General features: G+C 38.1%; 1 protein-coding gene across 2 annotated transcripts in view; it reads left to right on the top strand.

The window, feature by feature from the left end:
* RunxB (Runt related B) overlaps positions 1 to 9,323 on the top strand; it is a 35,950-nt gene extending 26,627 nt beyond the window's left edge. For both annotated transcript variants that reach the window (XM_043212996.2, XM_070276367.1), the window contains 2 exons: positions 6,812 to 6,985; positions 7,061 to 9,323. In XM_043212996.2, the coding sequence (XP_043068931.1) occupies positions 6,812 to 6,985; positions 7,061 to 8,085 (1,199 nt within the window). In that variant the 3' untranslated portion in view covers positions 8,086 to 9,323. The remainder of the gene's footprint in view (positions 1 to 6,811; positions 6,986 to 7,060) is intronic.
* Positions 9,324 to 21,323: the final 12,000 nt, after the last annotated feature.

Here is a 21,323-nt window from a genome sequence, read left to right as displayed (position 1 = left end):
CGAGACCATATACTTGAACGATTTCCCCTGATTCGTCGGCTGGATAAGCGAGGGGTGGTGCGGGGTTGGCTGCACAGTAGCCAGCCATCCACCATCACTCTCACTCCCACTCACCCGCCCATCCCCCTCATTTTGTGGTGAGTTAGAATACCGGCTTGGTCTCCTTTTTTTTTTTTTGTTTTTGGATTTTTGTTTTTCTTTTTCAAGGAAACGTCTTGTGGCAAGAAATTGTTGCGCGCCGTTGAGTTTTTTTTTGTTTTGTGCTTTTGCTTTTGGGTTTTTTTTTTGTTTTGTTTTTGCTTTCGTATTTCTTTGCTGCTTTTCGGACGCGCCTTTCGTTTTCATTGCGTGCGGTTCAGCGAGGGGGGCTGGGGGGTGCATGGTGGGCTAGTCCTGGGCCCGAATGAGACGGGCGCTTTTCCGCTTTTCCAGGCAACTTGGCGAAATGCCGTCGGTGGCATAGAAATTTCAGCGCATTTGCCGACGGCCTGTCGCTGCCACATTAGCGGCAGGTCTTTGAGGAAATTCCGTTGGAATATTTTCTTCTATTTTCTAACAAGGATTTTATTTCTTGGAAATTTTTTGGGATTTCATATTTGAATACGACTTTGGATATTTATACGACTTTGTTTTTTGGGAATTTATATTTTTTTTCAAATATTTTTTTTTATGAAATAAAGTAAATTTTAACTCCAAATATTTTTTACAAGCCTAAAAACTTTTACGTATTTTCTAAGTCCTTAATCCTTCATTCTTTAAAGAGTCCTGCTTTTTTCCCATAAAATAATATTATGAAAACTTTAAATATGTAGCTATTAATAGGGGAATACTGTTTTTAATAAAATAATTTTGATTAATTGCTTAAAATAAGCTAGTTAGCAAATATTGTAGTCACACCTCAAATATAACAACTTTTAAAATATTCTTGGCCTTAAAAACAATAGCTAAGCCCACTCGACAACCCAAGCTAACTTATTTATGATTTGAAAAGTTATATTGTTTATTAAAATTATTGAAATTTTTATTTAAAATATTTGTTTATTAATTGTAAGTACCTATAAGTATTTAGTATAATGCAAAATAATTCCAATCAAGATTTCATATTTCCCATAGTTAGTTAATCATTTTGGACTAAATTGTTAATTTGATTTAATTTTTATTGTATGCAATATGTATAAATATATCTTTGTTAGCATATTTTAAGTTCATATACTTAATTTTTTTTTATACAAACAAATTAAATTGAACAAATTTTAATATTAAATATCCAAAATGCCAATTAATTATTTTTAGTCAGATTTGCCAGATTAAAGAGCTTGATTAACTAAAGCTAACTATTCTAAACTTAATTAAACTAATTGTTATTATTTTCAATTTCTAAAATTAACAATAATTTTTTCCGTTGGCTCCTAAATGTATGCTACAATTTTTTTTGCCCAAGAGATGTCGCAAAGGCGGCAACAAGCATACGCCCCGTGTGGCGACCTTCTCTCGTGTCTGTAGGGCGTCCCACCCTCCCCAGCTAGCCAACCAGAATCTCCCCACATTGCGGTACCCAAAAAAAAAAAATAATAAAAATAAAAAAAAAACGCAAAATAAGAGAAAAAACAATCTAGAAGAAAAGAAAGCGGAGAAAGCCAAAGCGTAGGACGTTGGACTCATGAAAGCTTTTTGCGGCGCACCAATGGCACCGCGTTATGCCCCTGCACACACACACTCGAAACACACACACATACACAGACACACACACACATATATATGAATGGGCTCATGTACTTGGGAAAATCCTAGGGAAACTGTAGGAGGCAACTTTCGAGGATGTCCCAAAAGGGAATGCTCACACACACACACACACATGCTACAACACCGACGAATACCGTTACGAGAAGAAGCAGAAGAAAACCTCGAAAAGAAGACCCAAAAAAAAAACGGAAGAAAATAAAGGAAAACGCAAAGGAATGGCAAACCCAAAACTGACACCAAAAGCGGCTAACCCTTTATCGCACATAGGGTTTCCTTACAGGACCGCATATTTAGGTTTCAGTTATGGGGTCTCACTCTACCTCATACCTCCAGACGCTTTCTCTTTCTCCCCCACTCCATTGGCCGTCTCTTTCCCTTGGCTTTCTCGCTCGCTCGCTGGACACACCAACACTGAGACATATGTACATAGTTTTGGGTTACCCAAAATCGACGTGATGTTATATTATATGGAAACACAATTTGCTCAATGGTCTGCTGTTGCCTGCTGCTTTTGCTTCGGCTAGCGTCTCTGCCGCCGTCAGCGTCACTGTCGCAGCCGCAGTCGACGTACATAGAGCTCTGCCAACTTTAAGTAGCACTCGACATCGTGGGCGGTACCCCGATTTCTATATGTATCTTTCTGAAGGGGTTGTGGGGGTTGGGGCTTAGGGAGAGGGGGCCTTATCTAGAAGATGGAGTGAGGTGGTGTGGGGTGGGGCCAAGAAAGCCAAGGGGGGAAGGCCCCTGGCAGTGTCCCCTCCGATAGTTGTAGTTTTGCGGGCAGTAACTGCTGCCATTTTGTGTGACACAAAACTAAGACCCCGAACTATAAAATAGCATCCCAGCTGCCAGGATACTCCCAACAACAAAAAAAAAAGGATACTCCCGAATAAATAACTGAATAAGCCCAAAGCTAGACATGAGCCAAACAATGTAAACAAATTAAATTTAAAATAATATACTTAGCAGATAAAGCTAAATGGAATCTGAAGTTGTGCACTTGCCTTAGAAAAAGTGACATTTTTAAACAAAAAGTTTGGTTTAGCTAACGACTTTAGCGGATTTTAAATGGGTTATAAAATAGGAAAGCAAAAAACTACTCACAACTTAAACTAGACTATTTAGAAGCACAAAAAAGCTATTGTTTTAGAAAATAAAACTAAAGAAGTCTTAGTCTATGTAAGAAGTTTGACTAGGTTGCTAGGAGCTCGTTTTTGAGAGGTATCAGGAAGGACCTCTTCCCTGGAAACTATTCTAGGAACTATAATACATGTTATATTCTATAAAACTAAAAAATAGATATTATTATATAATTTCTAAGAATAGTGTCTTTTTCATGGTTTGTATATATTATTAATTTTTTGTATGCAACTCCTGCACATCTCCAGCCCAACCAACCAAAGGGTCGTGCCGAATATCGTACGGCTCGAGTCGCGGTTATTGAACCGAGGGTTTATGAAGAATAGTACCTTCTAACGTTTCTTCTTTATTAACTCGAATGTTTATATCTCTTGAAAAATTAATTTATAATATTAATTAATAATTCTATAAGAAAATGTAAGCCCCGAAAAATCATACCATTAGAGCCCCAAATGAAGAAGTTTTTAAATCACGAACCAGCTTCTTTCTCATTCATAAATTAACTTAGGACTGTTCAAAAAATCGTTTTGGTTTTAAATATAGCATAGGGCAATGAAAAAAAAACACACTTTGAAATAAAGCATTTTTCAATAGTTTTAATAAAAGCTTAATAAACTTAATATACAAAAAAGAAAATCCAATGTGATAACTTTTGAGTTTTCTATAAAAATTTCTCTTTTATTTGTTTATAGAAAACTAGAAAGATTCTACAGAAAGATTCTTATTTTCCAATTCCAATTCCAATATTTAAAGACTTTTTTTTTTAATAAAAATATGTTTTTAAAATATATTTTTTTAAGGGCATTAAAATTTTTAATGAAACATACTCCCATCAATTGAGATATTTAATAAAGAACAGACCTAAAGACCGATTATATAAAAGTATACCTCAAGTAATCTCTTTTTTTTTAATGTATATTTAAAATAAAAATCCTATTAACTTAAAAGTAAGCTCAAATTTCAATAAGAGAACCTCTTAAAGCGTAAAGCAAAAAGCCACTTCATTATCCTGCAGGATTCTCAATCCTTCTTGGAGTGCCTCGCATAATTAATGTGAAACTTGAGCCATTTCTAAAGGCTCTTCTTTGCCAGACAATGGCCCCTCAAGGAAACTTGCCTTCTCAATGACATCCTACATAGCCCTATTGCAGTACATATATAAAGAAGTGCATGCCCCCCTCCATCATTTATTGCAATATCCCCCCTTATTTTCTGAAATTGTTTTTTTCTGTTGGCTTTGTTTTGACGGTTGAGGAAAAGTTTTCATCAAAAAAGATGCCAGACGGGTAGCTTCTAAGATGATGCCTGACAACTTGTGACTTTTGCTTGTTTGACCCAGTTTTCCACGTGTATTGTACCGATATCCCATCTCCGGTATATATGTACACTATATATGCAGGGGGGTAGTCACTCAAATGGAAATGGAAATTGTCATACGGCCATGCCAATCAAGTAATACATTTCATGGAAAATTCACAGCACTTGCTAGGTCTTGAGACTAAAATAATGTCTCCCGATGACAGGGGCGTGGGAAGAATATCTAGAAAAGGGGGGCGGGGGAGCAGCCAGTGGGACAGTGGCATTCCAAAAGGGGGGGAGGGGAGGCCAGGGTAACCCGGAGGTTTGGTTCCTTTGGTTGGTTCGTTGGTGTCACATTTTCGGTAAAATTTTGGTTTGCAAACTTTGGCAAAACTTGGCCAAGTATTTAGCCTCAAGTGTGTTGAAACGAGACGGAAACAGGCCAGCCAGCCACTTGAGAGAGACAGCTAGCTGCTATATATGCATCCAGAGTGAAAGGGACAGAGATAGCGAGAGGAAGCGGGAGCGGGAGTAGAAGCGAGAAGGCGAGTAAGAACATGTGAGTGTGTTGTGGTCGGTCTTGGAGAAATCTCTCGGTCTCAGTGTCTCGGCTTCAGAGTCTTGGCGTTTTCTTAAGCAGCCACTGTTGGCCATTTCTCCCTGGCTTGGAAGAACACTGAAAATAATAAGAGTTACTTGCTGGGGACTTATGATATTGAAACTATATACTAACTAAATTGTTACTAAAACAAGATAGGCTTTAAAAAGCATGATTTCTATAGTTGTGCCTATTGGCTTCAATAAGCTTTGGCTTATATATTTTTCCTAATTCAAACCTAATAATTATATTCAATTATTATATTTTATATTCTTTGTATGTTACTTCGTTTTATATTTGTAACTAAGAATTTTGTCTAAATATTAAAAAAAAGGGTTGAAACTTAACATTTAGAGTTCTTAGTCAAATATTTGAAAACTTCCCAATAATTGTTTAATTTTTTTGGCTTTAATTTATCAAATCTATAAGTAGCCTTTACAGTAACCTTTTTAATACTATATTACAAAATTAAGTGAGTTTTTTTAAACTAAAATTAAAAAAACAAATATTTTCGAACATTTTTAATCTCGAAACCTATAGATGTAACATAACCTACACGGCGTATACTTGATATATTTTGGTTTCCGTGCACCTTGCTTCTTTCAAGCCATTTTGCTTTCTGTATCTATGTCTCTGTCTTGGCCTCTGTCTTGGTTATCCTGGCCGCAGTCAGCGTCTCGTCCTGGCGTCTACGTCTGCATTCGAAGGAGTCAGAATTTGGCAAAAGGAACAGGACTCTAGGAGGCCGAGTGCAGTGGCAATGGCAGTAGCAGTAGCAGTGGCAGTGGCATGGCGATGCGATGCCCGCAACTGTGGGCTGCCACTTGATGGCGGACTTGGCCACACCGAACTTGGCCCAAAGCGAGTGCGAGCCAGACAGAGACACAATGTGTGTGAGAAAGAGAGGAGTGATCAGAGGGATGGGGGCAAATGGGGATAATTTTAATGAATTTATTTAGAAGTTTGTCTTGGGGCAGGTGGCTGCCGTTCTTATTGGACACACAGGCACATACAAAGGATGCCGCCCCAGTCCCCCCTCTCTCAAGGACCTTTATATAAGCAGCAATGGCTGCCGTTATAAGGGGGTGGGGAAGGAGGCTTGGCGGCGGGGATCCTGGCCAATGTTGTTGTTTTCCCGGCAACCAAAATGTGCGGCAGCATTTTTGGTCTTGCACAGTGGGCTATATGTGGTCAAGACAAGGCTTTGTCTTGGCCCGCTTTTCCTCTCTCTCTCGATTTCTAGCCTTTTGTTTTTCGGTTTTTTGGCCAGCCAGATTTTCGGGTTATTGGTCTTGGCATTGCACTCAAGCCGAGGGGTTTATGAACTGTCTGGCCAGCCAGCTACCTAGCGGGAATGGTATTGGAGTCAACTCATATGATTGGATGTGTTTTAATGGAAATTATAAAAAAATCATAAATATTAAACTATACTAAGGCCTCTAAGGCTTTAGTTTAAAAAGCTTAAAGTATATTCATTCAAGCTAGTGTTACAAAGATGAGTTTGAGTGGGCCTTACAATTGCAGTGATCCAGTGTTGCAAAAGCTTACGATTCTCAACTTACTTTCCAACTATGTAGCTTTCCTTTTCTGATCTTTCATTGAATTTATGTCGCTGTGATTTCCTTATTATTGTTAATTTAATTTTTTATTTTATTACGATTTTCTCATTTCCTTATTATACCCTTGCAGAGAAGAAGACATCTCCGACCCTATATATATAGTATATATATATATAGTATATATATTCTTGAGTATATAAAAAAAAGTATATATATTCTTCACCTCCTGAGTTGATATGAGCATGTCCGAAATTTTGTTCTTTCCTTGGGCCTCTGTTTACTTAATTTATTTTAATATTATTGTTTTTTTTTTTTAAATAAAACCTCAACTTACAATCAAAACATGCTATTTGTGGTATATATCTTATAATAAAATGTTTAATTAAACTTTAAAATTAATGCTTTTTAATATTTTGAAGCCAACGTTGTTCTTTAAAATAATATCCTTTAAAAAAACTTGAATTTTTTGTAGGATTTGCACATCATCTGGTGGGGATGCACAGCCATCTGCACGCCCCCGACTGGCGCGCCCACATGGCCTTGCGTGGGCGGCCGGCAGGATTTCCCGCAGGACCTTTTTTCGGCCATCATGCGGCGGCCGCAGCGGCGGCTTTTCCCACGGCCAGCAGTCTGCGTGGATTGAGTGGTTGGTGTTCCTAAAGCCCTAACTATTATTTATTTTTTTAAGACTATTACTTATATTATTATTATCCTTTTGCAGGAGCCGATAATCAGCAACAGCAGGCGCATCAGCAGCAGCAGCAACAGCAGCAGCAGCAACTGGCCCACAGCACCACGAGTCCCGAAGGATCACCCACCACCACCACAACCACCAGCGGCCACACCCAGCTGAGTGCTTTCGTCCAGCCACCCATCGGATGCTCCTCGCCGGTGCTGGCTCCCTTGACCAGTTTGCAGGATAATGACAACAACAACAACACCAACAATAATAGCAACATTGATGCAGGATTCGAGAGCGATAGCATTTCGGTGACAGGATCACCGCGAAAGTCCCTGGGCTCGCCTCTGACTCACGACGAGGAGGAAACCGATTCCATATCCCGCGAAGAGAATACGAATCATAACAATGGAATAGGAGGATCTCTCGGAGAGAGCTCGCCGGGATCGGGCGGAGCCTTTACGGCCCTCATCCAGAGGAGTAAGAATCCGACGGACTTGTTTGGTGGCTTTGCCGGGACTGGGAGCGGAAACCATTTCCCGCCAGCGCACAGCTTCAATCCCGCCCTAGCCGCCCAGCTCTTCCTGCAGAGTCCCCTGCTCCCGCAGTCCAGCCAGTGGCTGTACAGCCAGCTCTACGGCAGCTACAGTGATCTGCCCTGGCTGAGGAACGCCGCGGCTGCTGCAGCAGCCTCCAATCTTAACCCGAACACCACCCCCACGCCCGAGGGTGTGCCACCAACGAGCCAGGATCACGACGGGGTGAACCTCATTAAGCGCTGCGTGACCCTGATAACCCACAATCCCCCCGATGCCGAGAACGCCAACCCGAACGCCTCGCCGCCCGTCAGCTCCAGCCGGCGGTCGCCGTCGCCCGTAGAAACCATCGATCTGGACGATGTAAGCACCACCTCAAGGTCGGCTAGTGGGGCGTCCAGCGGCGAGGCAATCGGTGGCGCCGGAGGAGGACTAGCAGGGGGCGGAGCAGCAACAGCAGCAGTATCCGGGGTAGGACCCATCCGGAACAGGACTCCCAAGCCATCGGCGGATGTTTGGCGACCATACTAGCGGCTGGCGGCCGCCTTGCTCGGGGCAGGGGCTGGAGTGGGAGTGGGAGCGTGGTCTGACCCAGGGGTTGGGTCTGGGAGTGGGGGTGGCTATAGTACACCCCAAGAACAACAACAACAACAACAGCAGCAGCAGCAGTAGGTGTTGTGAATAAATAGTCGCCATATCGCAGCTGGCCAAGATTGCTTCACAAGGTTATTTTCTTTTTTTTGAATTTTTTAACACAATTAACCCGAGAAAATAATCAATTCCTAGGCACAAGCCTTTCAGTCTTATTAACCAAAGACTAACTCTAAATAGTTACAACTTTGGTAATTCTTTTTTCATTTTGAAATATTAGAACTTCTTCGGGTTCAGCACTTATTTTCAAAAATTGTTAAATACAAATTATACACTTTTTGGGAAATTGTGTGAGTTAACATCATGTTCCTTAAATATTCTATCACAAATATTATATTAAGAATATTCGATTTTAGATCTTGATCTTGAGTCTGGGATCATGATCAGAAAATTATTGGATCTCTTCTAAGAAACGTATAACAAACGGACTGGATCACTTCTATTCTTTTGTTTTCACAAGAAACTTGGCTATATTAATATTTATAAGAAAGACTCACCACAATAATTTAATAAAAATTCCAAATCAAAATTGCAAGTCTATTAAAAACAATGCCAAATAAAGGATAATTAATGATCCTCAAAAATTTTAAACATTATTTTGAACAAAACAGTGCAATATTTGTTAAACTTGTTTGTAAAAACCTAAAATTAAGTTTTCCATCAAAAAAGTAATAAGAGTAACTCCTAGAGTAAGAGTAAAGCCACCTTGTGAAGCAATCTTTGGAATGTCTAATTTTTTGTGTGTTTCTATTTTTTTTTAGTTATTTTTGTGGTAAACCTTAAAGTAAGCGGCTCACATATCGAATTTAAATCAATTAGCAAGGCCCTAAGAATCTTATAAATAAATAGTTCAAGGCGGGGGCCTCTCACATACTATATATACAAAAAGATATATACAAATCGAAATATAACTAGAAATATAGACACCAGATCTGTGTACATTGAAGATATATTGCTCTGCATATTTGCCCCTCCTAAAAAAAAGAGAATAAAATCTATAACAAGAATTACAATTAGATGTTTAGGAAATAAGAAAACAAATCAAGGTTTTTTTTTTGCAAACATAAAATGAAATACAACTAATGATAAAGCATATTTTAAAATTTATTAAAAATAAATTTAAGAAGAATACACCGAAAGTCAGATGATTTGTATATAAAGGTACTTTGAAGTAGTGTGCCAAACCTTAAAAAAACCAAAAAAAAACAAAATTCGTTAATAAAAATTTCAAATTAAAAATTAAACTTATGGATTATTAATATTAGAGACTTTTAGTTAATTTTTTTTTGTTAATAAATTTTTCATAGATGTAGATCAGTAATGTTAGCTTAACTTTTCTTTAAAGTTTTATATTTTTGTTGAGGTGCTTTGAGAAAAAAATGTAGAAGCCGCAGAAAATAAAAGGGGAGTTATGGTGTCTATGGTGGGGACTTGGATAATCAGCGCCGCCAAGAAAAGCTTTTAAGAAAATTAATTCGCCACCCCCTTGCCTCCAACAAATACAAAAAAAAAGGGGTTAACAAAATCTGGGAAAAAAGCAAAAGCAAAGGCTGGCAAGCGAAAGAGGAGAATTAAATTTATTACCGAGCTGAAGTCTTTTTGGCGCAAACAGGGAAATCTCCGAATAGCCGAATAAAAAGTTTAAATAAATGGTCAAACTTGAAAGCGGAAAAAAGTGGCAAAAGGGTCGCCAAAGTCTAAAGGGGCCAAAAGACTTTCAACTTGTGATGTGTTCCACGACGGGCCTCGAGCTTATTTCGGTCCTCTACCAGCGAATAATGAATGAGTTTTCCTCAGTCTCATATTAAATGAGCTTTGGCTTCTATCCAAGAATGAAAATATATCTGTTCTTCTTCTTTTTTGGATTTTCCTATATCATTCTTTTTTTGCATTTTTCAATTCCCAAAGCCTAATGAAGCATAGAAACAATTAGCGAATGGCTTCTAAGACAACACAGAAGTGAAATATACGGGGATTATCCTTTACCGAGCCCAAGGGCTTAATGTAATCGTTTGTCTTTAGCAGGGGATTAATTATTCTTACACTTATTCTTATTTCAAGGGAAAGTTTTTCCCACCGAACTCTTTTCTGTTTTTTAAGCCACTTAGGAGGCAATGAAAAATGCTCAAGATAAGGGCCTTTGATGGGTGATTTAAATTAAAGAAATATAATAGATACTTTCGGTTCTGGGAGTTATAAGATTTGAGTTTGACTTTAAATATTTATTTCTTATCCCAGCAAGGTGTCTGATGTGATTAATTTCTTGCAAGTCTTATTTTGAATATATGTATATTTCCACCGGCCTGGGATGAATGAAAAGCATTTGTCAACTTCTCTGCCACATCCCCGAAAATCCCAGCCATATGTGACAGCCCCAAACAACCCCGACCCTGGAGGAAACCCCTTTTTATACACGCGTTAAGGAAAAGGTTTATCTAGTGTGTGCTCGAAAATCAGAAACAAATGACAGAAAATTAACTCTGCCTTATGAGTTGGAACTGACAAATCGTCAGGAGCAACCAGATCCTTTGCTAACCCTGTCCTGAAAAGGACACAAAGCAAAATTAACATACTACACACTTTTGGCCTTAAAATAAAAAAAAAAAACAGACATACTATATAGAGAAAAAGACGGAAAAGAAATTAAAAATGAATAACCTGTAACGAAGGCAAGTTATCCTTGGTTATCCTTCGAGGGTTGATTTTTGTTATCAACCTTGTCTCGTGTCACCTTTTTTTGTTTTGAGGGCAGGCATGTCCTTGGTAGTCAGCCCTGGCCGGACAATGGCCCTTAATGTCTCAGCTGCCTTTTGATTTTCTTTGTCTGCTTGGATGGTTATGGGTATAAGGATACATAGGATATGCAATCATTAATTTTAACTAGTTTTAGGAAAGTTTTCTTTAGTGAAAATATCTAAAAGTTTTGAACCTTAACAGGGGATTTATTAATTTCAACAAGCCCTATTTTTATTTCGTTTAAGTTATTTTTCTTTTAAACCTTAATCGTAGTTTTTTCCATTTCTTTTTTTGGTTTTTTTTCTCTTCCTCAGAAATGACAGAAATCAGACTTGAAATTCTAAAGCTGCCTTCCAATTTGGTCTGTCATAAAATGGACTTGGGGGGGGAATGGAAGCTAAGGATCCTGTCTGAAGACGTTGTCCTGGCTACCCTGAATGTTTTCTGCCTCAAATAATGACTGGCATTTGATGGCGACGAATCCGGAGGAGGTGACTGAAGCTGAATTCCTGTTCAGGAGAGTGAGTGGGCAATCTTAAGAAATGGCAACGACACAACCTAATAAACAGTTGCCCAGGACGACCAGCGGTTGACATTGGCCAGCTTTTTAAATTTTTCCACTAAAAAAAAAAAGAAAAAAACAACAAATCAATTCAAGATTTAAATCACTGTTTTATGATTATGGGATACAAATGAAATAAATCTTAAAATACTTGTTTGTTTTTAAGTCAGTTTTCTCTGAAATATTTTTAAAACAATAACCCTACTATTACTTTCATGAAATTTCTTTCAGTTTCCTAATTTGTGGCAGCTTGTTGGCAACAAAGGACGAAAAGGACTTCATATCGTGTGTTTTGAGGTTGAACAGGTTCGAAATTAAAGCAGCTGTCCTGGCTGAAATTTCCACCCAAGCGTTAAATAGAAAATTTTATGTCCTGGCAACACTCACTCACCCACAATTGTCCACCCAAAACGAGACAGACTCTAATGCAAGAAAAGAGATAGCCATAGATACACACACATACACACACATATCCCATGTACATGGTCGAGAATGTCTATTTGTGCATCTTTGAGTCGCGTTTTCATTTCAATAAGTGGGCTTTCAATTAACATGTTTCCAACCCTCGAGCAATTTGACTTTATGTCATTATCAAGCGCCAAAAACTTAAGGCATGATGGCAGAATTTGCCGCTCGTTGCTAATTATGCCATCATTAGGAAGGCCCAGGCACAGGCACACACATCCCAATGCGTATGTGTGCAATAAATTTAAGTGTCATCTCACCAACACCAACACCGATTGGGAATGGCGCCCCCAACTTCCCCTTTTTCCGGTTGGCATCATGTGACTTCAGTTTATTGCAAATTGTTGCTCAGGACCTGGGAATGGGAATATGGGGATAGGAATGAAAATGGAAATGGGCATGGGCCTGTTTATTATGACGCCTGTGACAGGCGAAACACAAACACACGTTAAGGCATTACTACACAGCGAAAAAAACAAAGATTAAGATTGGCAAATGGTCTGTTTAGAACTCAAACAAACAAAACAGGAAAATTTATTTTTCCATCTTTATTTTCTCGAAAAACTTAAGCATATCTATAATTTTCATATTATTTTACATCATTATTATATATACATATAATTTGTACAGTGCTCTCGCACATTAAAATGTCTCTTACATTTCAGAGGCATCTCCTTTCGGCAATTGCCATCAAATCACTTGCAGTGCTAATTGCAATGCTTATTATTAATAAATTGCTTGATTGTTGCAGTCATCGCATTCCACTGATTGGAAAATTGTGGAGATGGAAGCCTGCCAGGAATGGGAAATGCAAAGGTAAGAACATTTTAAATATGAAATGTGTCTTTGAAGTGCGACAATAATCGAGGATAATCGGATATTATAGCGGATAAAGTCTGCATTGGATAGCCTTGGATAAATTTCGGTAGGCATTGAAATTGCATTGATTTAAACTTAAACCAGTGTTGGAAAAGCAGAAGAATCCCCATTTTTTAACACTCAAACTAGTGTTATATAAAGTATATTAAGTACAGCCTACTTATTTAAAATTTTTTAAATAACACTAGTATAGATACACTGAGAGTATAAATTGGAAAATATTTGGTATACAAGGTGGTTCTGTTTCATTTAGAATCAGTTGCTTAATTCTGATCGGCCAACTATATCCGATGTTTGCGATATATATCCGGTTTTAACTTCAAGGGTATATCAACTTCGGCTCCGCCCGAAGTTTGCTTTCCTTTCTTGTTTTATTTGACTTTCCAATATTTTTATTGATTATTTTAAAATGTATTATTTTTTTAAATAAATATAAAATTTAAATATAAATATTTAAATATATTTAACGGAAGAAAATCTTGTTGTCTTTAGGTAATATGGACTCTACTCCCCAGGTGCCGCGATCGTCATCAGAAAACCATTGATGACTATTTAGTTAAAATTAGTTTGTACTGGAATTTATCAGAACGAGAAGGAAAAGTAAATAGATGATCCATTTTAATTCGAAATTAATTAATAAAAAATAAGAAAATCAGGATGCCGAATGCGCTAGGAAAGTTCTATAAGAGGCATGTCTCAATCGAAAAAAATAAAAAAATAAAATAATAAATATAAGTTAACCCAAAAAAAGAATTTTTGGCTTCGGAAGTGGCCAGCTTCTTATAACAAAAAAATTGCATTTTAAAATATATAATTAAAAAAGTTGATTTTGAAATAAAAGAATAAACAATTGAAGTATTGCAGGCCATCCACCCAACAAAAATAAAACTAATTTTCAAATAAAATAAAAAGATATAATATTTTGTCTAACATTTTAGAAGATTTAAAAAAGGCAAGCCTCAATCGAAAAAAATGAGAAAATAAAAAATATAAGTTAAAATATACCCAGACAGAGCATGTTAGGCTTCAGAAGTGGGCTGATTCTTATAGGGACAAAACGGCATTTTTTAAATAAATAAATCAAAAAAATAAAATTTGCTTCAAAAAAGCACGTTTTTAATTAAAATAAATATTAATTAGATTCTATGATATTTTTCAAATAATAAAATATCAAATAAATAAATAAGATTTAATATGAAATAAAAAAGAAGTAAAAGAAAAAAAGTGAGTTCTCAACGGCTCTGAAGGCAGGCAGCAACTGATTCTGGCTGGAACAGAACTTCCTTATATACCAAATATTTCCAAATTTCTACGTCAGGGCCTACTTAGACGAGAAGAACCTATCGATAATATACAAAAGTTATCAATCTAATTATCAGCTGAGGTGTGATTTTTTTTTAAATGGGATTTGGCTCCAATTATATCCAATTATATCTGAGACCCAATGGAACGTCATAAGGAATCGAATTCAAAGATCGTAATGGAATGGACCTGGACTTAAAGATCGCGTTTTTAAAAGAGCCCACAAATTGGAAGTGAAAGTAGAGACTTGCCAATTAAATTGCAATTTCCGAGCTGCCGTGGAAAATTCTCAATTTCACTTAAATGCCAAAAACACACGAGCACTGCAGCGAAATGGGGAATGGGTTTTCTAGAAGCCCAAAATAAACAACAACCAGCAGCCGGCGGCGTCACAAACTTGGTAAGAGGAGTCGAGTATGGCCAAAAGTGCTGGCAGGGGGCATCCAGCGTGGCGAATAGGGGGTAGTGGGGTTGGCAAGCGGTAGAAACGGGAACGGGAACCACAAAACATTTTGTTGGACAGCGAACGGCCGGCAAAGGACATCGAAGCGACAGCATCGCCTGTAACATGACAGGTGGCTGCCACCCAATGGCACCTCCACCTCTACCACCACTTCCATTTCCATACGCTACACTTCCCCACTCCGTTTTTCCGCTTTCCCCCCTTCAGGACATTCAGAACCCTCCCACCTAGCCCGTGCCATGCATGCCCCATGGAGTGTGGCAGTGGCGCTTTGTCACAGGAACTGTTAATAATGTGCAGCGTGAGCAGGAACGGAACAGAAAATCAGCGTCATTGGCGCACCTACAACATGCGATGTTGTGGTTAGCGACAACTTCGTGCCGCTGCAGAAGAGCGGGAATAAAATTCACCTTCAGGCATCCAAGGCACTGCAAAAAAAAAACTATATAATAAAATTAATTATATTTTCAGACAAGAAAATGGTCTTCATAGCTTAGATTTTGAGTCTGACTCTTATTTTTTTTAATAATTTATCAAGAGGACTCTTATCAGTTCATTTATAAACTCCAAGAAATAAATTCAAAGTATAGGAATTTCTTTAAAAGCTTTTTAATATTTTTAATGTTAATTCATCTTTTAATAAAATAATTTTTATTTAATATAAAAAAAAATATAACTTATTATTCTGCGTGTTCTATTCTATCCAAAAATGGTAAAATAAAAACGCAAAGCTATAGATGCCAGAGTAGTGGGTCCTCTTGGAGCTTGGGGGGGAAAAACTGAGGGTGGGAAATGGGAAAAAGGCAGGTCATGAGTGACGGCGCCGCTGCGTCAGCGGCATGTAATTTTCACGGTTTTTCGCAAATACGAAAAACGAAATACGCTAGACGAAAATTTTCTCGCTCCAAGCTGTAGTTTTCCACCCAAAAAATGGGGGTTTTTCGTCCTTCCCACGCAAAAGCTTCTACCATAGAAAATATAAACAAAAAAGAGAACAAATTTATTAAAATTATATTAAAGTGGAAGAAGTCCGGAGATTTTAATTAAATAACGTAATTAGACATATACCAAAAAATAATTTTAAATATTTTATTAAAAAAATGTTGTTTAAATATAGTTCCAAAAAACTTAAGTTACAAAATCGAAAAATAATTTCTTTTTGAAAGAAACTTTATTTAAAAAACAGTATAAATCCCCAAAAACAAGGCGTGGCTTTTTTTTTTTTGGAAATGGGCGTAAAGTTTGGAGGGGCAGAGGGGATGGTTGGGTGGACAGTTAAACAAAAGCCACCACTACCCCTCTAGTCCCCCTTTCTGTTTTGTGACAACAGCAGAAACAGCGGAAAATGCTGATGAGTGGGTGGGTGGGATAGGTTAGTGTGGGTGGTTAGGTGCTTCTATGCTGGCTTTTTAGCGCCTCCAATGCGAAACAAAAATTATGCAATGCCACGCCCCTACCATACACCCCCTAAGCCCCAAGCCCACTCCCACGTATGGCAGTATTTGTATTTGTGTGTGCATTATAGCATGCAATTTCTGTGCTTCCTTGCCTGTGAGTGTCATTTAATGAGCGTTTGCAAAAGGGACAGGTCATGGGTTAAGGGTTAGATGAGGGGGGGACTAAGGTGGGGTGAGGGAGCGAGCAGTGGTGTTGATGCAGCTGCCGACAATGCAACAACGCTTTACAATTTTCATAGGCATTCCATGCATTTTGGTCAGTTTGATGTGGGTTTTCCTTTCTCGGTGTCGCTTTCCCCGTTTTACACAAAACGGAACGAATTCGCGACCAGAAAACGAGAGAAATCGGTAGCATCTACACACCCATACACACCCGGACAAACATACACAAGTACAGGAAAATTTAGGAAACGTGCTGCAAAAACAACAAGCAACACAAAAACAAAAAAAAAATTCGGAAACCATACACATAGCTCGCTATCAACAACGTCAACAAATACTCCTCCGAATACACGTTCTCAAACTCAAATGTCCGATTCCCCTTCCGCTCTTCTACTTCATTCAAGTATTTTTCGCCAAATGCAAACACCGAAAACAGAGCACAGGGACCCAGGGAATGCCCGGCTGCATACCGCCCACTAGAAAAACCCGGTTAGCCCCCCATAGTCGTCGCTAACAATAATGAGTTCGTAATTTGATGTCGCTGCAGAAAACTCGCTGGTCACTACACTAGAACAAATTGATAAAAAGTAGAGGGCTTTCAACATTTTAGAGGTTTGAAAGGCCGGGATTACTTTATAGATTTCCTACTTCACATCTAATTATTAAGTTCTATGCTGTATATATTTTAATATATTTTCATTACAATCATCTTCAAAACCTTTTAAAAAGTAACACCTCTTACTTTACGTTTTAATAGTTCTTAAAACCTCTAAATTTTCCAAATATTTACACATTTAATCTCTTAAATATCCTTATATTTTTCAGTGCCTTACTTGCCACATTACTGCTCTACAAAAAAAAGGAGAAAAAAAGAAGAAATAACAGCAGCGAAACGTATAGGATACGCAGTCGAACCCGAAACTCACATCCATTTGTGATTTATCAATGTCCGCTCGTCAACAGCCATCTATCCAACTAGCCTGAGGGTTTTTGGCTTCTGCTTTCCCACTTTCTCCTGCTCCTTACTCCAAACCATTTCCACACACTTTTCCGATTTCCACACATTTTGCCAGCCCTCTGGCCCATGGCCCGGCTATTGTGTCAGCCGCACATGTTTCCAGTTTGAAAATGAGACAAGTTTTCGAAACGGCAAAGTACGCTTATTTTTTTTTTTTTTGGAGGGGGAGTGAGAGTTATGGGGGAGGACATAAACTATTACAAGTGTCAATTGAATCGTTCAAATAATTAAAGATCAGCTCCCTGTGATAGATGACTTGCTGGCCAGGATCACCAGAAACCGGAGTCAAGGATATGAGTCAGCTGGAATAAATCTGGCAAGCTGGACGCTGTCAAAGATTATCTGGTCTTGATAGATGGATATATATGTATAGGAAAACAAGGTCTTAAGCAGTTCAAAGTCTTAACAAAATGTATAAAAAAATGTCTAGAATTTGTATTATTATAACTACTAAAGATTTCTATAATTTCTAAAATTAAAACATTAAGATTTTAAATCACTTTAAAGTTTAAAAGCAAATTGGCCAAATTATCCCCAAAAGTCCGAAGAAAAATTAATTATGGGTGTCATTTGATTTGATTAAAATTTTAGCCAAAGAAGCGACGAAAGCGAAAAAAAAAGAAAAGTCGAAATCAGCCGAGGCTGCCAAGTCAGCAATTTTTGTGTAATTTTTCTTAATTTACATAAGGGATCAAGACCAATTCTCTACACAGACTCAGACTCACACTGAGACACAGACATAGACCTTCTAAAATTGTTCCTTCACTTACACAATAAATTACACAGCAAACTGGAGGGTCACCCAAATCAAACTCAACTTAACTAAACACGCCTTAAACGGGCATTATCTGCTGGCCAGCACATTTAATTTCAATAAGCTTTACGTTTTTTTTTCTCTTCTGGTCATTGAATGGAAAGGACAAAGGACACAAATAGTCCTGGGGAGCCGGGGGGTAGTCTTGGGGGCCACCTGTGACCAATTTCGATTATGAGACTTGGACGAAAAAAAAAAAAGAAACATTGCTTCTCCCTTGGATTTTTGTCCATTTTTTGGTTGTCCCCACATCTTGAAGACCAAGAACCCCAGAGGCGTTGTAAATTTTCGTGCCTCATAAAATTCTCGACCATCCCTTGCAAGGAGTTCATTTTTTTTCGTTCGTTTTCCGTATTTTTTTTCTTTTGGGGCGGAGTTCTTAGGGCTGGTGGGAGGTGGCTAATCAGCTTCCGGATTTTTATAGTCCGGACGGACGTGTAACGGAAATCGCAAGTAGCTTAGCCTAATATGCTTTGTGTTCGGGCTCTTTATTTATTTAAGCCACTTTTCCTTTGTTCTACCTCCGCCCTCGTCCTGGCCCTATATGTGTTTTTTTTTCCACTTTTTCTTGGGTCAGCAGCTTGTTGTTGTTGGTTCGGGCCATTTGTTTTACTTGGCCTCAAATAAATCCAAATAAATAATTCATTTGCCGCTGAGTTTGCTCTCAAGATTTTCACCAATTGATTGAGCATTTTGGGGTGGGGTTGTGGGAAGGGGAAGAGGCGGATAAGGACATCGAGTGGCTTGTTGACTAATCAAATGCGTGAGTTTTCTCTCCAAGGAGGATTATGTTAACTGTCTGTTACATAAAACAGTTGGCCAGGACAGGGAAGACAAGTTTTACGTTTTTTTGTAGCACACTTTTTAGGGCCAAGAACATAAGAGGTTATTTTCGAATATTTAAATCTAGTTATTCAAGATTTAGGTATTTTAAAAATTTAAACTACACAAAAATTTAATAGTTTAACAAAATAAGATAATGAAAATAAATAGAATGAAGGTGTTCACTTATCTTGTTGCTTCAAAAATATCAGCGCTATTAATATTTCTTTCTTAACCTTAGCTATTTCAATTTTAAATATTTTTTCCTTAAATCTAAAATAGCTTTAATTTGTCTTTTGGCAATCACTACGATACCTTGCTGATACCTTCCCCATTTTCTAAGGTTGGCAGAAAAATGGCAAAATAAATACATAATTCATTGCTTTCGCTGCGTTTGCTCTCAAGATTAGCTAAAATCCTGCAGGCTGATAGAATAGAAATGGATGGGTGAATGGTGGGTGTCCTGCCAGGACAACCCCCGCAGTGTCTGGGGGATGACGTTGACTTGTTGACCAATTGTGTGAATTATGTGCCACGTCGCTGTCTGGCATATCAAACAAATCGCCCACTTGGCCTACTCATCTAGGTGTATTATTTTTACTCTATATACATATATATATATATATATATATATATAAAGATATATATATCTCAATGAGAAATCCAAAATCGCGGCCAGCAATTGAAGAAAATTAATCAAAGCGCCAAAAGGAGGCTATCCACAGTCCAGAAGGCCTGGCCAAGGCGCAAAATGATTTATGGTCGAGCAAATAATTTCGACATAAAGGTAACAAATACTTTGATAATCATAAATCACAACAACACGGTCCGTTTCTCTTATGTTCTGGCCATCTCTCTGTCTTTGTCTTCTATGATTCCCTCACTCTCCCTCCGCACTACAAACCGCACTTTTCGGGGGAGGCTGGGGCGGAGGCGTAAGAAAGATAAATGATATTAAATATAGTAGCTGGAGATTCCATCCACCCACGCCCATCCTGTTGTTGACCGGCCTAATGTGTGAAACATTTCATTTCAACATCTCGCAGGCTCAGGACCAAACAAATTGCCTATTGAATGATTAAAGGCTCTACCGGAGGACACACTGGAGGTGGCAAGAAAGGATATGATTTATGGGATTGATGGGTCGTGTCACGACGGTAACCTGGGTATATATGTATATTGGGTATGGAATATATTTGGGGGCTGGGTATATATATTTTTCAATTACTATTATTTGCTTATTTTTTTTAAATTTTTTTCTTGCTTTTACGAACAGTTTTATTTTAAATTTTTGTATAAAAAATAAAAAAACAAAAAGTTTTAAATTTTTCTTTTATTAAATAGTTGTAATTCTCTTTATATTTTCTTCCAAAGATTTAATTTCGAAAAGACTTTACCAATCAAAAATAAACCCCATCTCGTGTCACGTTCACAGACCTCAAGTCAGGCTTTCAGGCCACGTGGGCCATCCTTAAATTTGTGGACAGGACTTTCATTTTGGGGAATCGCGTGCGTGGATCATAAATCATCGGGGGTCTGAGGGATTTCGAGAACGAGAAAACAGAACCAGAACCGAGTACCCCGGAACATATGAATTAGAAATTGTTGCACTGCCTTCTTCTCCACCCACCATGCCCGCCATTATCCTCAGACTATCCGGATATCCTGAAGGTAACCTGGAGGGGAGGTCCTGTCAACGGCAACCGTATCGCTGGCAGGACGTGTTGACGTGCATGAAATTCTTACGGTAAAGGATTCCATTACATTTCGTTTCATTTCATTTTCGACTTTCGTCTTTCATTTCAATTGCCGCACGAGTGAATCAGGCCAGAAAACCGAAAAAGGGAAAGGATTCGCAGGACTCGCAGAATTCGCAGGATTTGTACGTTTCTTGTGCCCTCAAAATTGCGACACGTTCATTTATTTCTTGTCTATAATTTTCACAGCAATTTTCGGCCAAGAAGCCTTGCATTTTTTTAAAAACGTGTTTATTGGTCTGCGTTTTGCGTTTGGCGGCTTTTCTCGACTTTTCGCCCATAAATCCTGCAACGTGTCCTGCATTCAATTTTCTTTTGGCCAACCGACACTGTATATATTTCACAACCCTTTTTTTCGGTTTTTATGTCAAAAATTAGACAAGCTTTAAGTGCTTTAAAGAAAATGAAAAATAATGTGGGACATATTTTCACCTGCATGGGTGACACATCCTGCAAAGATTTTATGTTCTGCACTGAGTAAAAAACTAGTTGGATTATAAATTCAATATTATATATTTTTGCATAAAAAAACAACAAGCACAAGGAGACAAAGGAGCTGTGTTTCATTTACCGCCAAAAAAACCCGACAAAAGGAAATGAGTTTCCAAAAGAAAATATGAAAAGGACAACCGCGACGACAGTTGAAACGTGATGTGAAGGACCTCCGCGCGCATCCTCTGC

The sequence above is a fragment of the Drosophila bipectinata genome, chromosome XR (genome assembly GCF_030179905.1).
Source record: "Drosophila bipectinata strain 14024-0381.07 chromosome XR, DbipHiC1v2, whole genome shotgun sequence".
NCBI classification, from domain to species: domain Eukaryota; kingdom Metazoa; phylum Arthropoda; class Insecta; order Diptera; family Drosophilidae; genus Drosophila; species Drosophila bipectinata.
This window is presented reverse-complemented; position numbering and strand designations above follow the sequence as displayed.